Source organism: Ruditapes philippinarum, unplaced genomic scaffold (genome assembly GCF_026571515.1).
Source record: "Ruditapes philippinarum isolate M1 unplaced genomic scaffold, ASM2657151v2 ctg3014_1_1_1_1, whole genome shotgun sequence".
In the NCBI taxonomy this organism is placed as follows: domain Eukaryota; kingdom Metazoa; phylum Mollusca; class Bivalvia; order Venerida; family Veneridae; genus Ruditapes; species Ruditapes philippinarum.
This window is the reverse complement of record NW_026851588.1, coordinates 284803-306376: the sequence shown is the minus strand read 5'-3', so window position 1 is coordinate 306376 and position 21574 is coordinate 284803. Positions and strand designations below refer to the sequence as shown.

Sequence of the window (21574 nt, the reverse complement as noted above, 5' to 3'; positions counted from 1 at the left end):
AATAAAGTTTGCAATTGCATTAGTTTGAATAATTTGTAATGTTAACATAAGCATCATTTTGACGTCATTGGCACAATGGCAAATGGAGAAGATAACTTTTCAAAATGAATTATTTTGTAAAAGAATCCTCATTCAAAACTAGTTTCAGTAATAGTTCTCAAAGCCATGAAATCGAATTGATTGTTTTTGCTCTAAAGTGAAATATTACTTTTTACCTAGCACTAAAATGACTTTCAAATATTACTTTTAATCTTGCACTAAAATGATTTCCAAAATATTACTGTTTATCAAATCTGTTGTCAATTGAACGATTATTACATGTTATCAACAAATGATAGTTTAATGCCTTCTGCAATATTTCGATTAAAAAATGAAATTGCTCTATACAGGCTTCTTTTCCGATCATTCTTGTCAGAACCTGTTCCCTCGATTTTTTCTTAGGACGGTTAAATACGCAGTTTTGTAGGTTTTAACTAATTATTCCTTTGTTAATATCATTTCTCCTTGAACATGTGCTTTTAAAAAAAGACAAGCTGGATACTTTGATTTTAAACTTGACTTACTTTCATGATTATAGAGATAATGTAAGCAGTCTTCCTTATCTTCGTTAGCATTTTGATTAAATGGTTTACATGTTGTAAAATACTATTTTTACCTGCAATATTACTTTTTTACAGAACAAGAGAAAGTCCGTTGTCATTTATTGTTTTTTATACTATTTATTGTATAAATATACATCATAATTATAATAATGTGTTTTTTCCTCAAGAGAATGGTACATTAAAACTTATACTGATAATTATTGCGTCACATTAGGGTTGTGCCGCTGAAATGATTTAAGGTGCGCATGCTGATAAAGCGAAATGTAAACAATATCATAATTAAAACAAAAACTCTTCTTTCTGCTAATTTTTATTAAAATATTTCAGGTTTAAAATTTTATCATATGTATTCGGAAAAGTACAGAAACTCTATTTAAAAGTCTGTTAGATCGATTATTTCCCTTTCTTTTCCATCATGCCTCCTCGAATGCCATTCATAGGACACTCTGAAATATGACCAAGATAAAATATCAACAAATCAACAAAAATAAAACTTTGTGTGTGTTTTGTAATATTTAACATTCAATTCAAAATAACACAATTGTAGGGAATACCAATAATTTAACGAATATTTATTTAGAGTGATGTTTTTTGTTACATAATTGCACTGATGTAACATTCATCAATCTTGATATAATTGGTTACATTCACACAGTGTTTGCTTAAACGCGAACAGATGAAAGTCCGTTTGAGAACAAAAAAAAATACAACAAACAACCCCCATACTCAAACACCACACAACCCTCCCCCACCCTACAAAAAATAACAAAAAAACAACAAAAAAAAAAAAAAAAAAAAAAAAAAACCCCAAAAAAAAAAAAACAACAACAAAACATACTCATTCCATGTGGAGTTCTTGGCAAGCTGGCGAGGGAAATTCCGAATATATTTCGGAGAGCACTATCGATGACAGATAGTGTTCCGGGATTAGGCATAGGCATTCTTGTGTATACATTCAAGAAAGGGTCGTCACATAAGTTTCCTACCACAGACATCTTGACACAGCCATACAGAATCTTAAAGCGTTTGTAGTCTATGGCAACGTTGATTACAGTGCCACTCCATAAGGCTCCTATAGTTAATTAGATATATTGAAAAATGAAAAACCAGAGATAAGATACATTTTTACAGACATTTATGCCTTTTTGCATACAGATATCTAAAACAGAGAATGTTTATGCATTTAGTAATAATTTACACCCCGTTGATTTTTTAAATGTTCTCTTTTTCAATCCAATTATTTTAACTTTTCTAATCATATATTGCTCTTTCTGCTCTTCTGAATTTAAGCGATTCCATGACAGATTTATAAAAGAGACAAGTGTTTTGAGGTTATAAAGACTAATACGTTTAACGCATTGTTGATCCAATTATCAATCAGCTCCCATTGTCACAAAAATTACTTTTATCTTTTTAAATTTATATAACAAGTTTGAAAAAAAGATATATTTAATGCAAACAATCAAGTCCTATTTATAAGATACGAGACATAAACATACCAATGGGATCTTTAACAGTATACACTCCTGGAACATTTTGTCGAATGAATCTTGATGCAAGTGTGTTACACAAACCTCCATTCCTATATTGCAAGTCATTTCAAATTTATTGATTACGTATATAATCTTTTTTTGTACTTCTCTTCAGTAATATTTAAGTTTATTCGAACTTCAAACTGTGAGTGCGTTTTTTTTTTTTTTTGGTTTACTTTACCATGTTAGTCATTAAATAACAGTAACAATGACATATTAGTATAATTATCAAGTTGTATTTCGTAAAGATCAAGAAGAAAATATACTAGTGTACTGACAGTTCTGCATAACTATATTTTGAAAATATCTGCAGGAAAAGAAGGAAAGAAAGTTAAAAAGTATAAAATATTTTTAATGCCTGAATACTGTGGATAACATTTTCTTAGATTGAACATTAGTGACAACATAGTCTATTTGAAGTACCATTCAATAGAAAAAGAAATAACTTTCGCAAAAATAGACTTTAAGAATAAGCCATTTCTAGAAGGAATTATTTTTCAATTTTACCTCCATGTTTCGTAGCTTATCAATGCACCACTTCCTTCACGACTTAATAACTGTGAGAAATCTGAGATTGTGTCGGAACTTGAATACCCGCACCCCGCTAATCTAGCCTGGACAAACCATCGGCCGAGTGACTATAAAATGTATATACCCAAGTTATCATTGATTCCAATTTCATGATATAGGAACCGTTTTATTACTTTTAACAAAAAACGGAAATAATGTTTCAAGTACGATATCAAATTATGAAATGTAAAATAATAGTAAGGAAAATTGAAATGTTTTAACATTTGAAAAGTTTAGATTAGACATTCAGGAACATTTACAGTGACGTTTTAGATAAATTAACTTTCACAAGAAGTAGTCAAGCATATAAATCAAAATAAAAAAAAAATGATGAAAAAAATTAATATATTTTATAGAAAATCGAAATTATTTTTAATATTTTTTCAGGTAGGTATAACTTGGAAATGTTTGTAAATTTATTTGTTAAAAAACTTACTGCATCTTCGTTAAAGAAAGGGACTGGTGGAGGAATTCGTTGTAGCCTTTGCTTCACGTCGTTACCATAAGCAATGCTAAATATAGCAACACATATGAACAGCAACATGAGCCTTGCCATATTTGTCTCTGAAATGTAAGGTTTTATGTTAAAGATCAAACATATTCATTCCCCGAGTATATACATTTACATAATCATATACAAAACAATACAAATAAAACATTTTCTGTACGAAATCTGCTGTGGTCATAGTATTATAAAATTCTTCTTGTGTGTTTTATATCAATCTAAACATTTGTAATTTTAACATGCAATTATGCAATTTTATTACATTTTGATTGATAATTTTATATGCGTATTAAAAGTTAAGTGTCAAGTCAAAAAAGATTTTATTCGAATGTGCAATTTTAGTTAGATAGAAATGATATACAATTATAAATTTATTATAAATTTACATGACAAATTTATACAATAGGGTTAAAGAAAAAATAATTATCGTTAGTATGTAAAGTTGTTTTCTCAATTTTTTCCGTTTTAGTGTCAATGATAAAAAAATAATTGAACTCAACGACTGTCATATACCGACTGCAAAGCGGGTATTTACAACAAATACCAATCGTATAGTAGAATTCGAGCTATACAAACATATCAATGAATAGGTCTAGTAAATTCTAATGTTAATTATGCAATTTATAATTAAAGTTTCGTAGACGCCTTCAATAATCTTGAAAAAAAAAAGATATTCGTGCAGAGTTTTCATATTTTATTTACTTCCATTAAGTATAAAGGCTTTGCTATATGTTAATCAATAAAATATGTTTCTTTTAAGATTATCTTAAAATATTTTCATGGTTCACATGTAAATATGATTTTAGAAATATTACATCCAAATATATATTAATTACATTTATGTCCAGACAATGAAATCTTGATTGCGGCATATTAGAGAGTATATGGATACTATCAACAATTCGTATAGACATTTTATAATCCCAATTGTAATCAAAGACAAACCTTGAAGCTCAAGTGCTCATGGGTGTATCCCACTTTTGCTTTACATATCTTTTCTTAAACAGTCCTTTATTGTATTATTTATTTTCATTATATCGTTGATTGTTTGTTGAAACATATCATAATATACAAGAAAGATATGTTATTTTCCTATCAGTATAATGATTTATCTTGATTTAATAATTTGAAAAAAAGCGCAAGTTTTAGAGTTTAATTGAATTACGCTAGAGAAAATTCAATTGAATAAATCAACTTTTTAAATCATGTTAATGAAATTACAATAAATAAATCCCGTTGAATCATGCAAAACTTATAACTAAATTCTAGTAAATGGGATACTTTTTCCTCTTTCATTTCACGCACAAGTAGAAGCAAATTAGATGAAATTTAGTTAACGCAAGAGCATCTTAATAAATCTCATTTATTTTATAAACTAAAAATAAATTATTATAACAAAATCCAGTTGGATCATGCAAAACTTATAACTTAAGCGTTGTAAGATACTTATTCTTCCTTTTCCCAAGTCTTTCAGACACATGCGACTACTTTTGAATTAGAAGTGTTTTATACTTTTATACATGACAATCACCAATTAATTAAGATAGATGACTCACTCAATCAAATACCAGACAAAACCTATAAATTGAACTCAATAAAGGTTTTAAAAGAATCTTATGTATGCCTTTACTTACCAATAATGATGTATCCCAGGTATCTGTCATTAATCATTAACTTAACTGTGAACTGTATAACAATTATTTATTAAGAACACTTACCTACATGAACTTTACTTTATCAGTGGGTTGTGAAATCCAGTACCAGTTGTTGACTTTAACAAGGCATAAAATGAAAAATGAACCGTGCATTGACTTTTAAACAAAACACTTAAGCCCATTTATACAGGTTATACCAATGGTATTAGCTGCTGGTACTTCATGTGTAAGAAATCCTTATCCGTGACACTTTAGCTGTAATTGTTTGTAAACAATCCTTTTAATCTTGACTTTAAAACTTTTTTAAAATTTTTATGTAAAGTCTGATTTCCTCAGATGAAGAATGTAATTCTCTAACAAACTGCCAAGTAACTTTGTTAAAATCCACATATTTCACTGTGTTTTCCTTGAAATGTAACTTTCATGTGTTGGAAATTTACTGTACGCCGCCATTTTGTACTTTGCATTATTGGTTATTTATAGCTGTTTCATCGGTTAGTTTCTGTAACCACTAAAAGGTAGTGAATTTTTGGTAATAGTCATTATTGTATTTGCCTATAGCTTTATTATTGTAAAAATTTCCTCCATTAAAGTTAAGTTCAGTCCGATCAGTTTATGATCGTTTCCGATCATTTTTGTCTGACAGCCGTCAACCATTTTTGGTTGTTGATTGTTTTTCTACCATTTCAACCACTTTTGGGCAGTGGTTGCGCTTTTTCATATAAATACGGCGAAATCAGCCGTTTAGATCAGTCTAGTCTTGTCTTTCTTAGAAGCAGCATCCTTTTACGCTGTCTTAGAAAATTTGAAACATGTGAAATTTTTGCGGCCATTGAACTTACTGTATAAATTCGTCTGCGGTCTAGCGCCATTAATTTTAGTCAGCAAGATTCTTTACAGAAAGACAATTTATTTACACTTCACTCATTTTATTAGAATTCACATCATTATTTGTTACTGTCTAACAATATATGGTTAATATTTAATGACTTTGAACATTATTTTTCTGCTGTTATTGATAAATGATATAAGCGACTACGGTTCACTGACTTGTATATATTTTTATGGAACGCCATTAACGTCTTAATTTAATACGCGATAATATCAGCGAAATTTTGATTAAAATGCATCCTGTGCTGTACAATAGTAAATTATTCATAAGTATCATAAGTTAACAAACTCCTATGCTGTAATAACATCTTAATAACTGAATTCTGTGTGCATTTAATTACAAATTAACATTGCTCATCATTTTTACTTTGAATTATTATGACAGTTGCTGTTATAATAACATATATTATATAGAGGATATTGAATGAGTGTAATTCAATACTGAATTTATTGCATGAGTTGAATAATATTATTTCATCCAACGAGTACAATAAATTCAGTAATGAACTTACACGAATTTAATATTCTATTTATCACATGCCCAAAATAAAGACCGTTTAATGTGAATTAAGAGCCATTTTTCATTGACGCGCCTATAGTATAACGCTAACACATAGCGCGTCTTTACACTATGTTTGTATAATGCTAATGACGTCACGTCAAAATATATGCACGGCCGTGCAATACCATATTTACGGAGTCGCAAAATCGGCACGGGTGTGTGATAAATTGTGTGATGACAATTATTTATATACACAAAATAGAATTTGTTGAAGTGCTACATCTGATTTGTACTACATTTTTAAAAATACATATATGGTTCAACTGCAAGTAGATGATTCAAACTCAAAGTCTTTGTGCCTAATTAATTCGAATCATTAGTACAGTTACGTCCCTATCAGATTGTAAAAGATAGCGCTACAAAAACAGACCAACAAACAACTCCTGCTAAAGTCCTGTACTGCCGGCACGCGACAATATTAGTGACATCTGCATGTTTTGATATATTGCTGAAGTGGATATCCATTGTTAAGAGACAATGGCTATAACTGGAATTTCATGTTGTAAGAGAGCCATTTGATTAGAGTTTATTTAGCAGCTAACACTTGCACGTTACAGTTTGCATTAAACTATTATAAAAAATCAAGTTGCAACGAATCGTTTTGAATATAACAGAACATAGAGTTAATTAAATTTTAAGGTTTAAACATTATCAAGTGATCCTGTGGAAAACATTAAAAACAGCAAAATTACATGAAAATTGCAGACTCGTTTTTCAATTTCTCAACACTTAAAATGTACAATGATTCCAAAAGGACCAGAAAAATATAAAATATTGAAGTGAAGTTACGGGGCAAATTTTTACGGCTGCCACACAGCACTTGACTCCTGCTGTTGTAGTGTTATAAATTTCTGGAAAAAAAGTGATCCCTTGTAAGCATTAAAAACAGCAAAATTATATTTAAAATTATTGAGTCAGTACATGAGGGATAATGAAAATGTGCAACATCCCTCATGCCCCTAGCACCGGCTTGAGCGTTATTCAGTTCTCAACAACTTAAAGTGCTGGACTCAATGATCTCAAATGACCAGAAAAAATACAACACTGAATAGCATGTTAAATTAATCATTAATATGAATATAACATATACAAAATATAATTTACGAAACTGAGGGTGAGTGTTGAATAACTTATTAAAGGCCCAATCACTTATATATATTTTTAATAAAAGTAATTATCGTACATTTAAAAAATAAAAGTTATTTTCAAATATCTGACATATTCTATTTTCTCTGTCTTTTCCATTATTGCCGTATCTATGCATAGAAAAGGTGCTCATTCTAGTAATGAATAGTCTATCTTTTATTACAAATCTAAATAAAGTTTTGTATTAACTTTGTAAACCAATGCACATATTTTGCTACTAAGTATCAATTAAACTTCCCATGACTGTAGGAAACAATCAAACAACCTTTGTTTAAAACACGGAATCAAACTTGTACCGTCTATAACTGTGGTTTAACATGTGCAACTTTCAGTTATTATTATACCTTTTTTACCATGAATAGCCTCATTTAAAAGTTCCTTATATACTTTCTTTAGGACACAGTTTATTGGTATTAAAGATTTTAATCCGCAAGGACAATACCTTTGGCTTTTAAAAATATGCCTAGTTGTCATTTCAACTGTAAAAGGTAAATCATTTAAGTAACAGGCTTATCTAAAAAGCAAGTTCAATTTACAATAGCTTTCAATGACAAGACTTCTATTTTATATTTTTCTAATAATACAAGTTGTACTAATACTTATTAAAGTATAGCTCAATGGCAATCAATGTTTGACTAATTCATTTATAACATCGATATGTAATTGAATTGCGCTATATTAACTTTTATGATGAAGCACAGATTGATAAAAATAAATAAAAAAAATATAGTAAATAAAAGAAAAAATAAAATTGAAGTCATAACTGAATGGAATCCATGCATTTTTAAATATGATAAGTATGATTCTACGAGATTTAACTCGCACTGTGAAATTTTAAGACGTATCGATTGTGAAAATATTGATACATGTACCAGTAAAGTATTTGTACAATTAAAACAATTAGAGTCAAATTTAAGTTTAAGGTTTTGTACCTTATAAATCACCAAAACACGAATGGGGAAAAATGATAGAAAAAACACAAAACCGATTTCAAAAGTGAATAATTTGGTTTGCCACACAATCATTCTCATTCTGAAAACTCTAACACTACATCATCATCCTTTATAAGTACTTTTAAGATGTTTTTTTTAATTTAATTTTGGGAATTCGTAAATCTTCTACACAGTTCGTTCACATAACACAGAAATCTTAAATCGTAAGCATGCAATCAAGCATTATGACATTTGTTCTCTAATGCAATTATGTAATTCATTCTAGATCAAAGAATTGTGTTATGTTAAACGTTATGTACTTTCTAATTAAAATTCATTCAATCCGATAATTATGATTTAAATTTGTTTATGTTTTCTCTGTACAAACTGCCCCTTTTTCTCATCAATTTAGTATTGGAAAAGTACTTTTTAAATTTATAAAAAAAAGGGCAAAAAGGAATTTTTATTTAAAATTTTTTCGACCCTTTTCCCATCAAATTTACAAAATGTTTTATATTTACATAACTGAGTACATTCATTTTTAAACGAATAGTAGCTTTTCCATTTAGAAAATGTATTAATCCAGCACACCATTGCTGCAGTGTCTGGTCACATTGTCGCTGAGGAAATATATTGACATGAACAAACATTTGTAATATCAATACAGCCCCTTAAATACAAAACAAAAAATTTAAAGTTTTAAAAATTTTTACATCATTTTGAAAACTATTTGAAAATAAAACCCTTTTGAATCTTTTTTCAAAGAAATTTAACGTGGGAAAAAAATTTTGTTTTTAGTTCTGTTTGAAAAATCCTGGTTAAAGGACAACGGCATAAAATTTTTATTTTATAATGAAATTTTAAAAGCAAAAAATTTTTAAAATCTCGATAAATTTTGAAATAAAATACCTTCTGAAATTATTGCAATGCTTAAATGATAAAAGAGAACAGAATGAATTCCCCAAAGAATGCCAACCCCCGGCCCAAAAATTTAAAAAATTTTTATTTAGCCCGTGGTTTTAAAATTTTAAAAACCCTCCATTTCCCCTTGCCCGAAATTAAACAGTAAATTTTTAAAATTGAAAAGAAAAATGGTTTAAAAATTTTGAATTTTAAACTTTTTGCAATGTTCTTAATGTTTAAGAAAAAACATATCCCTAACTGTGATTTTATCGCTCAATAAAATCACTGTTTCGAGTTCGGATGCGAGGAATTATAACACGAGGGTGTAGCCCGAGTGATATAATGATGCGCATCCGAACGACAAACATTGACTTTATCAAGCGATTAAATCACAGTTAGGGATATATTATTTCAATTCTAACACGAAATTAATAAATAAATGCTGCCATACCTGATTTTGTTTTCGTACTTATTTCAGAGTGGTTACAATGCTTAAATGATTTTACTAAGTTTAAAGAAAATAAAACGATAAATTTTGGAAAAATGCCCGACAGAAATGAGAGAGATGGTTAAGAAAATTGATAAGAATATGATAAAATGGAAATTATTTTGTGAAACTAAGCTTCTTGGTATCATTTGGCTTCAATGTATGAAACCCGAAATGTTTGAACATTTTTAGAATTTAAGTCACTGCTAAGATTCTTGTCAATGATCTGTTATAGTTTAATTTTTTTGTTCACGAACAAGTCTATGCTCGTCTTATTTGTGCAGACGTTGGCCGATGTATCAATGCTACAAAAAAAACAACATTTTATGACAAACTGTTTACACACGTACTTGCAAACTTAATCATAAAAACGTACGAACTATATTTGCATGGAATACTGATTTCTCCGAATTTTGTCAGCTAAGACAAACTTACCTAAATTTGTTACTCGACAATGAATATTTATCCATAAATGATAAATTACACTTTATTAAGAATTAATTATGGTAAAACATTTGAATAAAATATCGCACCATGCAGAATCGAAGCCATTTTTGTTTGCTTTAAAAAGATATTTTTTTCAACGATCAACGCAATTAAAAATGAATGAATGAAACAAGAAAAACACGAATTTTTGTAACTAAAGGAAGTGCCTCTTTTAAAACCTTGAAAACTTGCTGGAACCGATAGCGACTTGAAGACATAATAACAGTCATGTCGTGTTGTCTAATATGGATTTATACTGTTTTTTACCTAATATTTGATTTTCAAATTGAAACGTGTATCTTTTTCGCACTTACAAAGCAGGGTAAATTGTAAGATAAGATCGCAATCAGGGTTTGGCTGCTGGTGCAAGTTTCTTTTATTTTGAAATTTAATTACAACAGAAATATTAATTATACTTGTCTTTTTTCACTGACTTATATGAATCTAAATTTTGAAAAGGGAAAATTTTCCACAGCATATAATAAGTACGTGATAAAGTGTTTTAAAAGAGTAGTAACTAATGTGCAGATCTTCATGTCAATAACAACAACAACAACAACAACAGTAATAATAATAATAACCATTTTCTTATTCTTTCTTCAGAAACAGAAAATATCTAAATAAGACTCTCCAATAAGATTTGATGGATAATTGCGATAAATGCTTCAAACATGATATAAATTATTCATTATAGAAAATAATAAGTACACATATATCAATGCAAATGAATAAAACACATAAAATAAATGAACAATACAAACGAATCAGTACATAGAAAAAATTACATAAAACTCAACAATATATAAGAATAAGTACACAGTTCACTTGTCAAGAATCATAAACAAAAACTTACGATTTCCACGAAATGTTCTTTGGTTACTAGAAAGAAAGAGAACTTCCAAAAATATTTCGTAATCTTGTTTCAATTTCTGTGAGAACTATTGGGTCTGGTTTTGGCTTTATTGTTTATATACTAAGTAAAGGGTCATAACATAGATTGCTCATTACCGACAACTTTATCTTATCTTTATCTTATAACGTTTAAAGTCGACAGCAACGCCCCATACAAATCCTTAAAATAAGAACAATACAATAAATTTAAAAGGATATGCCAACTTTTCTTTAAATTCTAGAGTAAGTTGAGTGACATGCTCACTTGAAACTATATTTGTTTTACAAGTTATTTAGTACTGTTCAAAGAATAAAATATTACATCTTTAACTTACCCTTGGTATCCTTGGTGTGTCCTTTGCAAAGTACATTGACGAGAGATAATGGCACATTTGTATCTCGCTATTCCTAAAAATATCAAATATAATTAAACTAAGTTATAAAGTTATTGATTAATTTGATACATCTTGTTTATATATTTTATAATTATATCAAAGCTAAAAGTGTTTGTTTTTCTTTTTTTCAGAATAGTTGTTCAACCATTTATATTTGAAAGTTTGGTTTTATTAATTCGACTATACGAAGTATATAAAGAGCTGTCCTACAATACACCCTGGCGTCGTCGTCCACGTCCGTGTTCAGATAAGACTCAAGTTTTGGTGCGGAAAATTATTCTTTTACTATAACATTTTAATTCCTTAGGTTATCAACTTTAAACTAAAAGTATATATTTCTTATCATTAATCTCATCTTATGTGACAAGGTTTATAACTCAAGTAGCAATATTTTTTTCAGAATTAACACCCCTTGAACTTAGCATGTACCTTAAAAATATATTTGCTTACTCTTACTTCTTTATTACTCCAGGGATCAACTTCAAAATTTATATGTTTTCCTGATGATCAACCAATCATATGTGACAAGGTTTTTAACTCTAGCAATAGTATTTCCATAATTGTCTAAAAAGCTCAGATTTGTCGTTAAAAATGTTGTTTTTTTCCTGTAACTTCAACTTTTTCAAAATTACCGTCTTCAACTTAGATTTTTCCTTGTAAATGATATTTTTATATATCTTCTTTACTTCTTAAGGTATCTACTTCAACTTTCAAACAATATATGCTCCTTATCATTACCAACATGATTGGCGACAAGATTCATAAAATAGAAAATATAGGAATGCTTAAAGAAAGTACAAACGGCAAGATTGAAAAGTTTGCAGGCTCGGTTTGACTGAGCCTGTTCATAGACGACACTGTCAAATGCAAACTACCGTCCGAGCCCCTTGCACCGGCTTATGCAGAATTCAACAAATTAACATAAAAATGGTAAAATGTTTAGAAACATCTGCAGATGTCTTCTTACGGCTGTTTATCAGTGGGACACTTCCGCGCCATTCAATGAAAAGCGGCGTATGTTCCCTAAGTAAAAGAAAGTGTATGTCCTAAATGAGAAAACAATGGGCGGAACTGAACAAAATGGAAATTTTAAAGAGGATCAGAGGTTATGAAGCCTGCATATCACATATAAGAAGTTAAAAGACAAATTTAAAAAGCAGGCGGTATGCCTAGCATGCAATTTGTTTTAGAATTGTCCTCAAATGAGCTTTGAATTTATGTTAAAAATATTATTTTCTACTATTAGTTCTTCATTTCTGAATGTATCTGCTCCAAACCACAAATATTTTTACTTATTTTCAATAGTTATCAGCGTGTGCCCTAAATGAGAAAACAATGTGCGGAACTGAACAAAATGGGAATTTTAAAGAGGATCACAGGTTATGAAGCCTGCATATCACAGATAAGACGTCAAAAGACGACAAATTTAAAAAGCAGGAAACATATCCTAAAGGTATGCCTAGCATACGATTTGTTTCAGAATTGTCCTCAAATGAGCTTAGAATTTATGTTAAAAAATGTTATTTTCTACTATAAGTTATTCATTTCTGAATGTATCTGCTCCAAACCTCAAATATTTATACTTATTTTCGATAGTTACCATGAGAATATTACTAAGAAAATAAACAAACAGAAAGGCAAAAATTCTGTACTCTAATAGAAAATTGATTATTTCGTTGATATCGTTGATGTATTGTGAAATAATTATAATATAAAAGATCGTACCTGTTAGCTTTTTTCATTACTGTTTATGTGGTTCAGATCTACTCATCTATTTGCTACAAAATTGCATATCCTTTGCTGATACAATTGCTAGTGTTGCATGGATATAAACGTTTTAGCAATAGGTTTAAGTTTGTAACTGTGATATAATGAATTTTATTATTGAATAATAATATTATTTTATTGAAGTTTGTCTGAAGGTAAAAATATCTAATGCTTATTAATTTTATCATCTGCTTCACAGTTAATTTATTCTGTTTTAACTTGAAAAATGTGATACATTGCTGTAATACTAGCCTGTGATAAAATAATTAAAATCTCTCTCTCTCTCTCTCTCTCTCTCTCTCTCTCTCTCTCTCTGAAAGAAACCATGAAAATTTATTCATAATTACCAGGAAAAAGTCTTGAACCAAGCGTGATTGATGGCCCCTACTCGTTTTCATGGCTTAATCAGAAATAGAAAGAAGAAAGCCCGGGAATAAATTTACATAATTCTAGTAGTGTTTTATTGTGAATACATCAATGTAGCTAATGAAAGTCATAACCCTTCTTTTCTAAAGTTAGCATACAACGATTTTTATGATTTTAAAAGTAATCAGAAATGAGTCTACACTGGTTTGAGAGGCACATGCTGGATCGAACATGATATAAAAAGAACTTTTGTTATCGAAAAGTTACATATTTCATTAAATGGTCAGCAAGATGTATTAGTAGAAAACAATCTTATTGTTAACAAACTGTAACATATGCATAAATATACTAGAATTCATAAAATTATTCACAACCTCAAAACGCTTTCAAAGCGATATTACTACATTATCATCAATTAATGCGCTTTAGAAGTTTTATATATTTTAGGAATTCGTGAAGCTTAAGATTTATGTATACAGTTCGTTCATTTACTGTACAAAGGTCATAGCTTTTATCGTAATAAAGCAGTCAAGCGTTGTGTCATTTTTCTATTCTGTAATTATGTCATTAATTCTGGAATATTTGTTTTCATTTTTCTTTCAAATTAGAATTCATTAAATCAGATAATCAGTTAATTATTTTTGTCACATTCAAAATGCAAAGTACATCCGTAGATTTGATCATCAAATTCATCATTAACAATCCAGTCTTTTCATGTTACAAATGCACCCATTAATTTAAAAATGATCTAGTCTAGTACAATTTTCTTCGTTTCTTACTCGATTTGTAACTGACCACTAGAATTATTGTCATTTTGATTCCGTTTACTTTACTTTGAAAAGTAAGTTTGGATAAAAAAATGAAACTTTTAAAAACTAGTTTAAAGCATACAATGTACATTTTTCAAAAAGGGGGAGATCCATCGAAACCAAATTTCATCCGTTTAATTGTGTGTTTTGTTTTTAGTAAAAACATAAACAATTTGGTATGACATTGTGCAGTATTTTTTAAATCATATTGAAAATGTAATATTTTTATATCATGTTCTAAGTAAAATCAAGATAAGCCAAGTGCTAACTGTGATTGCCTATTTCCTATGACATGCATTTGACATTTATTACATCATATAAAGGACTACAAGAAATTAAAGTCAAATAATGTCTTATAACTAAGTGAATACTAACTACTTTGAATTGATATGCTCATACCAATTTTCCTCGCACATACCAAGTTATCAGCAATTTATTTTCACTTGAATGTTACAGTATTAGTCTGCAAATGATTATTTTACAAACAAAATCGTCCATTTCAGTAACGCTATATGTGTTTGTAGACATAAAATTTACAACACGGGTCATTAATTCACATTTTATTTCTCCAGTTGAAATATTGTTAAATCTTATAGTTTTATTTGTCACTTTCATACATTTTCTCTTAACATATTATCTTTTACTTATATAGCTATGTTTATATTCACCAACTCTGGTATTTTATTTAATTTACACGCTCTGGTAAAATCAAAGGTACAAAAATCTTTGTGTGCGTCTATTTAAAAAAAATAAATAAAATATTTAGTAAAATACATGTTATTATAATATAACGTTTATTTATTCTATTTATTAAATTAATATTGCAATAGAAAGACGCTCTGGTGTAATACGTATACAGTACAGATGAAAAAACACACACACACAAAAACAACACCAAAAAAGAAAAAAAAACAACAACACACATCAACAACAACAACAAAAAAACAAACATCGTGTACGTCTATTTTATCAAATAAAAAATAAAACATTATTCAAATAATTATAACATAAAATTCATAATCAAATCAACCAGCACCACATTATTGACTTAGTCTTTAATAACTATCTATGTCCATATCAGACAGTCTCTAATCATAATGACTGTCAAGATCGACGTACTTTATATCGTTACATAAAACTTCTGTAATTCTTGATCGTTTTTACCTAAATTTACACCACAAAGATATTAGATAAATTGATTGTTATTGTTTTTATAATTCTAATTCCGTTATCTAGCTTAAAGCAGTCAGTAACCATTCGTTTGAAATTTTGCTCAAATTTACTATCGCCGTTCCTGGACGGCGATATATACAATTGACAAGATTTGAACAGTTCTACCTGTACACCGCCTGCCTTTAGCCAATCAAAGCGAATAATTCAATATCACATGATAACAAAATGGACGTCAAAAAACTTCAATGAGGGATGCTTAAATGGACTCGCCCAACCGCCATGTTTTGTCGGGTTACTTATTCGTACAACTGAAAAATACCATTATCAATGTACGAACTCAGTACCAGTCTTTAGTCTCTTGCAGGATAAACACAGCAAATTGCAATATTTTTTTGCTACATGTCATTTCTGATTAGAGAATGTAGTCTAAAAAAGAGTATATTTTGTTTTCTTTCCAAAACTTGCACTTAAAGAAAAACACTTTATAAATGCTTTCTTCCGGGCGAGTTTAATACTATGAGTGTTGTTATTTCATCATTATTGCATGTAGCAGGTCAGTTATAGTCGGTTTCAGAAAAAAGTAACTTCGAAAAGCAGTCGGCGGAGTATATAACACAATGTTCCATTTATACCATGTTCACAGACATCAACATTAATGTGTAGCAAGTAACTGTTGTTAATTAGGCAAAAAGCTATTTTTTTGACGATTGATACATGTACTTATTAAGTAGCGCATGTAGTCTAACTACGAGTTATTGTCATATTTTTCTCATGGTCAATACTGAGTAACTCCTACGTTCTAACCCAGCAGAATCTAAATGAGCGCGTCAAAATATTTTGACAAAGACGGAATGGTAGAGTTAATCAAGTTATTTTTGATGGCTTTGTGTTACAATAGAGTATTAGGCAAGAGAGGAAATGTTATTCTATATTCATGGCTGAACGGCGATTCCAAGCATTTTGGAAATGCTTATACTTGTATTCTTATAACATTGCTTCTAAAATATTTGTGTATTTATGTGCTTGGCTTTTTGTGTAATTTTCAAAATAAGTTTAATATTTTATGTCATTTTTTTATATGTGTATGCTATCAGGAATCTCAATTTATGTAGCGATTATCTGCACAGCCGGTAAGGGGTTTCAAGTTAAACTGGTTGCGCATTGACAAATTGTATGGTACCTCTGGGAGACTTTGCCAATATTGCAAAATATATCCCGGATGGTTTTGTCTATAAAAAGTGGCATAAAACAAAAATACGTCTTGTAAATTCGGGTTTAAAAACTGTTTAAAATTTGCGAGAACAAATGTTGTTCACTTTTATTGGTTGGTTTTACTTTGATAGTCAAAATACTTAAAACAATTAGAATTAACATATATAATCAGAATATGTAACCAATGAGCTTCATATAAGCGTTAAGATCATTTTCACAACACAGGCTGTCAGTTCTTCTTTCCCGCTTTACATTTCTACCAGGTATTTATTGTCGCAACAGTTTTATTCAACCTTGAATTTGAATCTTATTAGTTCTTTAAAGTTTGTGTTTTATTACTCAGGACAATATAGATCCGACCATGCTTCTTATTCCAAACAAAATATTATCTTTCATTTGATATTTGATCTCTAGATATATTTTTTAAAGGCCAGCATTATCATATTGACTCATTTTTCATTCCCCCTCCTTTAACACAACATCTGGCTTCAGAAGCTTTTGTAATTTTCCCAAATACAACAAAATCCTTCATTGTTTGCATGTGTTTAAACCAAAACCCTTTTAAACATGTTCTTGTTTAGGTCATATAACACTTTTACATTTATGCATAAATGACAGTATAATGAAATAAATGGTAACGACACTAGCAAAATCATTACGGTAGGTTATGAGGTTGCATGATAGTAAAATTAAAAAAAAATGAAAATAAATGAAATCAAAATCATGTAAGATAGTTTCAAGTAAAATATAGCAAAAAGTATGTGTAACAGCGATTTTGATTCTTGTATACATGAGTTTGATAATACTGTTGAAGCTCTTGTTTCCCCTTCATTTAAGCATTACGAAAATGTGACTTATTTAAACAGTAATCAGACGTGGTTAACTACATAATGCAAAGACAATATCATTTTTTTTATAATGTTTTAAATGTGTTTAGGGCTAAAAAAATAAGACCTGAACATGTGATTAATGACAAATGCAAGACTACAGTATACAATCTGTTTAACAGCAGCCATATACGAGTATGATAGAAATAGAACAGGTAATTCTACAGGTTTGACATGACAGGTCTTTTTTCGGACGGATGTGCAGAGGACGAACACTGACTACATTTGAAATGGAAAAACAAATGTTTCAATATACTAGCATATATGTACAGGTATCAGACATAGATTGAACTTACTGGATAAATTGAAATTACCTTTCCTACAGCGGGTCAATTCAGGAAAACCTATTGAACGGTTCCATATGAAATTTTCCAAGCGTAAAATAAGTAAACGAAATGATTTAATAAATGTAGATAAGGAATGATGCTGTTACAGAAATTTGAAGTTTTATAGCATCATAAAATTGTGGATTAAGTTATTGGAATTAGATCACGGCAAATATAACAAAAATAATCTATAATGATGAAAAAAACAGATATAGAGGTCCATCAAAAAATGGAAGATTTGGTGCTAATTATTGAGATTTGTTATATACACTTGGTTTAAATAGTGATTGTATATTCCCAAATGTTGGAAATCCAAAGTTGTTTTATCAAACGTTTAACAAAATAATTAAGATCAATTAATGCAAAACTGGTCCGACAAATTTCAAAGAATCAAGTAGAACAATATTCTTTAAATATATTGCGGATCATAGAGTTCAACCATATCTAGATATTGTTCATTTTAATACACTTCTTATTTGTGTTTCTCGATCCCGTTTATCATCTAATAGCATTGTTATTAAAACAGGTCGATTAAATCGACCTGTAGACTAAAAGCATGTAGTGTATGTAATAGATTGAAAGATGAGCTCCATTGTAGTATGTACAATGTAGATTATTCAATAATTTAAAGAAAGCAAATACCGCCGATGTAAAACGTGTCCATGTCATCATCGAAAAGCTTTTCATGAAGTTGAAACACTCCTGTTAAGCGTCCATTCAAAAGAACAGATAAGACATTCTCAGCCATTTTCCTTTTGTTTGAGCTTTAGGCTTTATATTGCTATAAAGGGGAACCTCAAAACTAATTGAATTGCCAATCCATGATGGAATGAGACAAATGGCCATAGTATGTAAAGGTTGGCTTCAGGAAATGGTAACTTTTACGAAAATTCTAAGATTTATATACTTAAAGATAAAAAAAAATGTTGATACACAAAGAGATGATTCAACGCGGCTCTTTCGTGGCAATGTTCGTTAGGTTACAGCATTTCTCTTCATATTGCTGTAAAGATAAAATAATGCAAGGCTAATTTATTTGCAACGTCATCAGACAATCAGTTTTTTTTAAACTGTTGACTCCAGAAAATGTTGCTTTATTTGACAAACATTATTAGAAGTTTATACAGGCAACACTATCGCGGCGGTACCCGTTACAGCTTTTGTCCTTATAATACAGTAAATTACAGACAAGAAGGCCCTCCGAACTTTACCGACATTTTTTGTAGCGTTCATTTTACGTGTGAGTAACGTTACTGATATAAATCACGAACTCATGTGGTTGCATTTGTGTTATCTTTTATTATTTCTCTTTTTCGGACATTGACGTATAGACTGGCAATTTGGAAAATGCTTTTATCAGTTTTGTACAATTATTTTATGATGAAACGGTCAATATTTACGAACAACAAGAAAACCTCAATACGCTAAAAAATGGAATCGTTCCATTCTATTAAGAAACAACGATGAAATTTGGACAATACACCGCTTTTCATAGAATGGCACGAAAGTATCCGCTTTTCATAGAATGGCACGAAAGTGTAACATTGAAGGTTTCATGATAACCGCCGTATGAACACATCTGCGGATGTTTCTAAATTCAAAATTCACAATAACCATGATTAAATGTTGAATTCTGCTTAGGCCGATGCTAAGGCGTTGAAGGTAACTCGCACATTCCATTACCGTCCATCAAACCGAGCTTGCAACATTTTCAATTTTGTCTTGTTGGACTTTCTTTAGGGATTCATTATTTCTCTCTATTTTATCGAAGTTCTACTGTATTATAAATGAGGTTTAAACGATATGAATACGCTTTATCTGAAATATGTTTTTATTTGTTTATGTTTCATTTCTGACAACTGTATTGTTCATCGTTGTTTTTAATGTCTGTCAGCAAATAAATAATTTATCATTCACAATTTTGGGATTCGTGTAAGGATTCAACGTAGGTTGTTGTATTACTTCTGTTAAACTTTCATTGATAAGGAGTTGTTTTACCAAGATTATCGTTTAATTATGCAAATGAATACTGTATTTTTTTTGCTCCTTAACAAATTAATGTTTTGTATATTTAATGACATAAAGAGTTGTTGTTCGTTGTAATAATGCACAGCTACAGTCGCTTCGCAAACTCCGCTCCTTTTTAGCTTTCTTATTTACGAAGAACGCCCAATATGCACTCAAACCTATACTTAGTAAACATAATTGGCTGAATCTCTTAAACCAAACAATAAATCGACATGGAAAGTAATTTGTTTCCCTTCTTGCATAAATCTGAGATGTTTTGTCATTAATTTTACTATTACTTTATTGTTTTATGTTGTTTTTTTCGAACTGTTTGTTTTACATATATTAATAATTAGTAATGAGGCAGTACAAAAAACTTACGCCTTCCATGGAATGTTCTAGGCAGACTTGCAAGTGAGAATCCGAACGCTTTTCTCAATATGGAGTCAATTTCTGCAAGTGTCAAAGGGTCAGGTTTTGGCATTCTTGTGTATATATTTAAAAAAGGGTCATCACATCGATCGTCTATTGCTGGCATCTTTGGACAACCATAGAAAATCTTATAACGCTTGCCATCAACGGCCACATTAACAGCTATTCCACTCCAAATAGATCCTAAAATTGTACAACATACAATATATTATTACACATTTCAAAGACGTGTCTCATCATTAAATCATTATTGAAGCACATCATTGTGACTTTAAGGAAATAAATTGTCATTTTAACATATTTGCGATATATTCTTGTGTTCAGTCATTTTTGCAATTATGCATGTATATATATCATGAATATGCCTGAAGATATTTATAATCTAATTCTAAATATCGGAAGGAAAATAGTTACCTATCGGGTCTTTGATTTTGAATACTCCTCTGGTGTTCGTAGGATAATACATTGTCGACAAAGTATTGCACATTTGTGTGACGTCATTTCTGAAAATATCATATTATCAGTATTTACTTGGTGCTATTAGAAACAAATGCTTATTTGAGATTGGATATTACCTAAACAAATAAACGATGTAGATATTAATAAATTATTTAAGTGAGTGTCCATATATCTATTTATGTATAAGTTTAGATCTATTTTTAAAGTATTGCACATTTATATGACGTTATTTCATAAAATATAGTATTACAATGTTTACTTGGTAATATATGAAATAACTGCTCATTTTCACATTAGGAATTTCCTTAACAAATAAATGTAGTTGCTAATAAATCTTTTCTAAGAGTCCATATATGCATTATGGTACGTAACGCGAAACAGTAACGTATACAGTTAAGATTAAATCCTCAAAATATATTTATTATTATACTGTCTGATTGATTTCAAAACATTATGTTTACCTCCATGTGTCATAACTTACAGGTCCTTTTGGATGTCTTACAAGAGACTGAACACAATCTGTAATTCTGTCGGAACTATCGAACCCACATCCAGGCAATCTATACTGTACAAACCATG

At 29.6% G+C, this 21574-nt stretch overlaps 2 protein-coding genes across 3 annotated transcripts in view; both read right to left on the bottom strand.

Moving 5' to 3' along the window:
- Window positions 1–900: 900 nt before the first annotated feature.
- LOC132753517 (uncharacterized) overlaps window positions 901–21574 on the bottom strand; it is a 62920-nt gene continuing 42246 nt past the window's right edge. Inside the window, exons 1-6 of one of the 2 annotated variants that reach the window (XM_060744031.1) lie at window positions 4656–4725; window positions 3141–3268; window positions 2642–2772; window positions 2102–2184; window positions 1441–1674; window positions 901–1048 (exon numbers count right to left, since the gene is read on the bottom strand). In XM_060744031.1, coding sequence (XP_060600014.1) covers window positions 996–1048; window positions 1441–1674; window positions 2102–2184; window positions 2642–2772; window positions 3141–3268; window positions 4656–4689 — 663 coding nt within the window. In that variant the 5' untranslated portion in view covers window positions 4690–4725 and the 3' untranslated portion in view covers window positions 901–995. Of the gene's footprint in view, window positions 1049–1440; window positions 1675–2101; window positions 2185–2641; window positions 2773–3140; window positions 3269–4655; window positions 4726–21574 lie in introns of those variants that run through there. The other variant, XM_060744100.1, reaches the window with a different exon arrangement.
- Window positions 11288–21567, bottom strand: LOC132752427 (uncharacterized). The gene is made up of 4 exons (XM_060742785.1): window positions 21457–21567; window positions 20951–21039; window positions 20486–20719; window positions 11288–11343 (listed from the first exon to the last, which is right to left on the bottom strand). Exons 2-4 carry the CDS (start codon window positions 21021–21023, stop codon window positions 11288–11290), a joined length of 363 nt encoding a protein of 120 aa, XP_060598768.1. The 5' UTR covers window positions 21024–21039; window positions 21457–21567.

Bases quoted from the DNA above. Each gene is read 5' to 3' on its own strand.
- LOC132752427 (XM_060742785.1), bottom strand. From the start codon at position 21,023: ATGTGCAATACTTTGTCGACAATGTATTATCCTACGAACACCAGAGGA. The intron at 20,720-20,950 runs GTAACTATTTTC...GTACAATTTTAG, and splicing joins CAAAATCAAAGACCCGATAG to GATCTATTTGGAGTGGAATA. The intron at 11,344-20,485 runs GTAAGTTTTTTG...TCTTATTTTAAG, and splicing joins TAGAACATTCCATGGAAGGC to GATTTGTATGGGGCGTTGCT.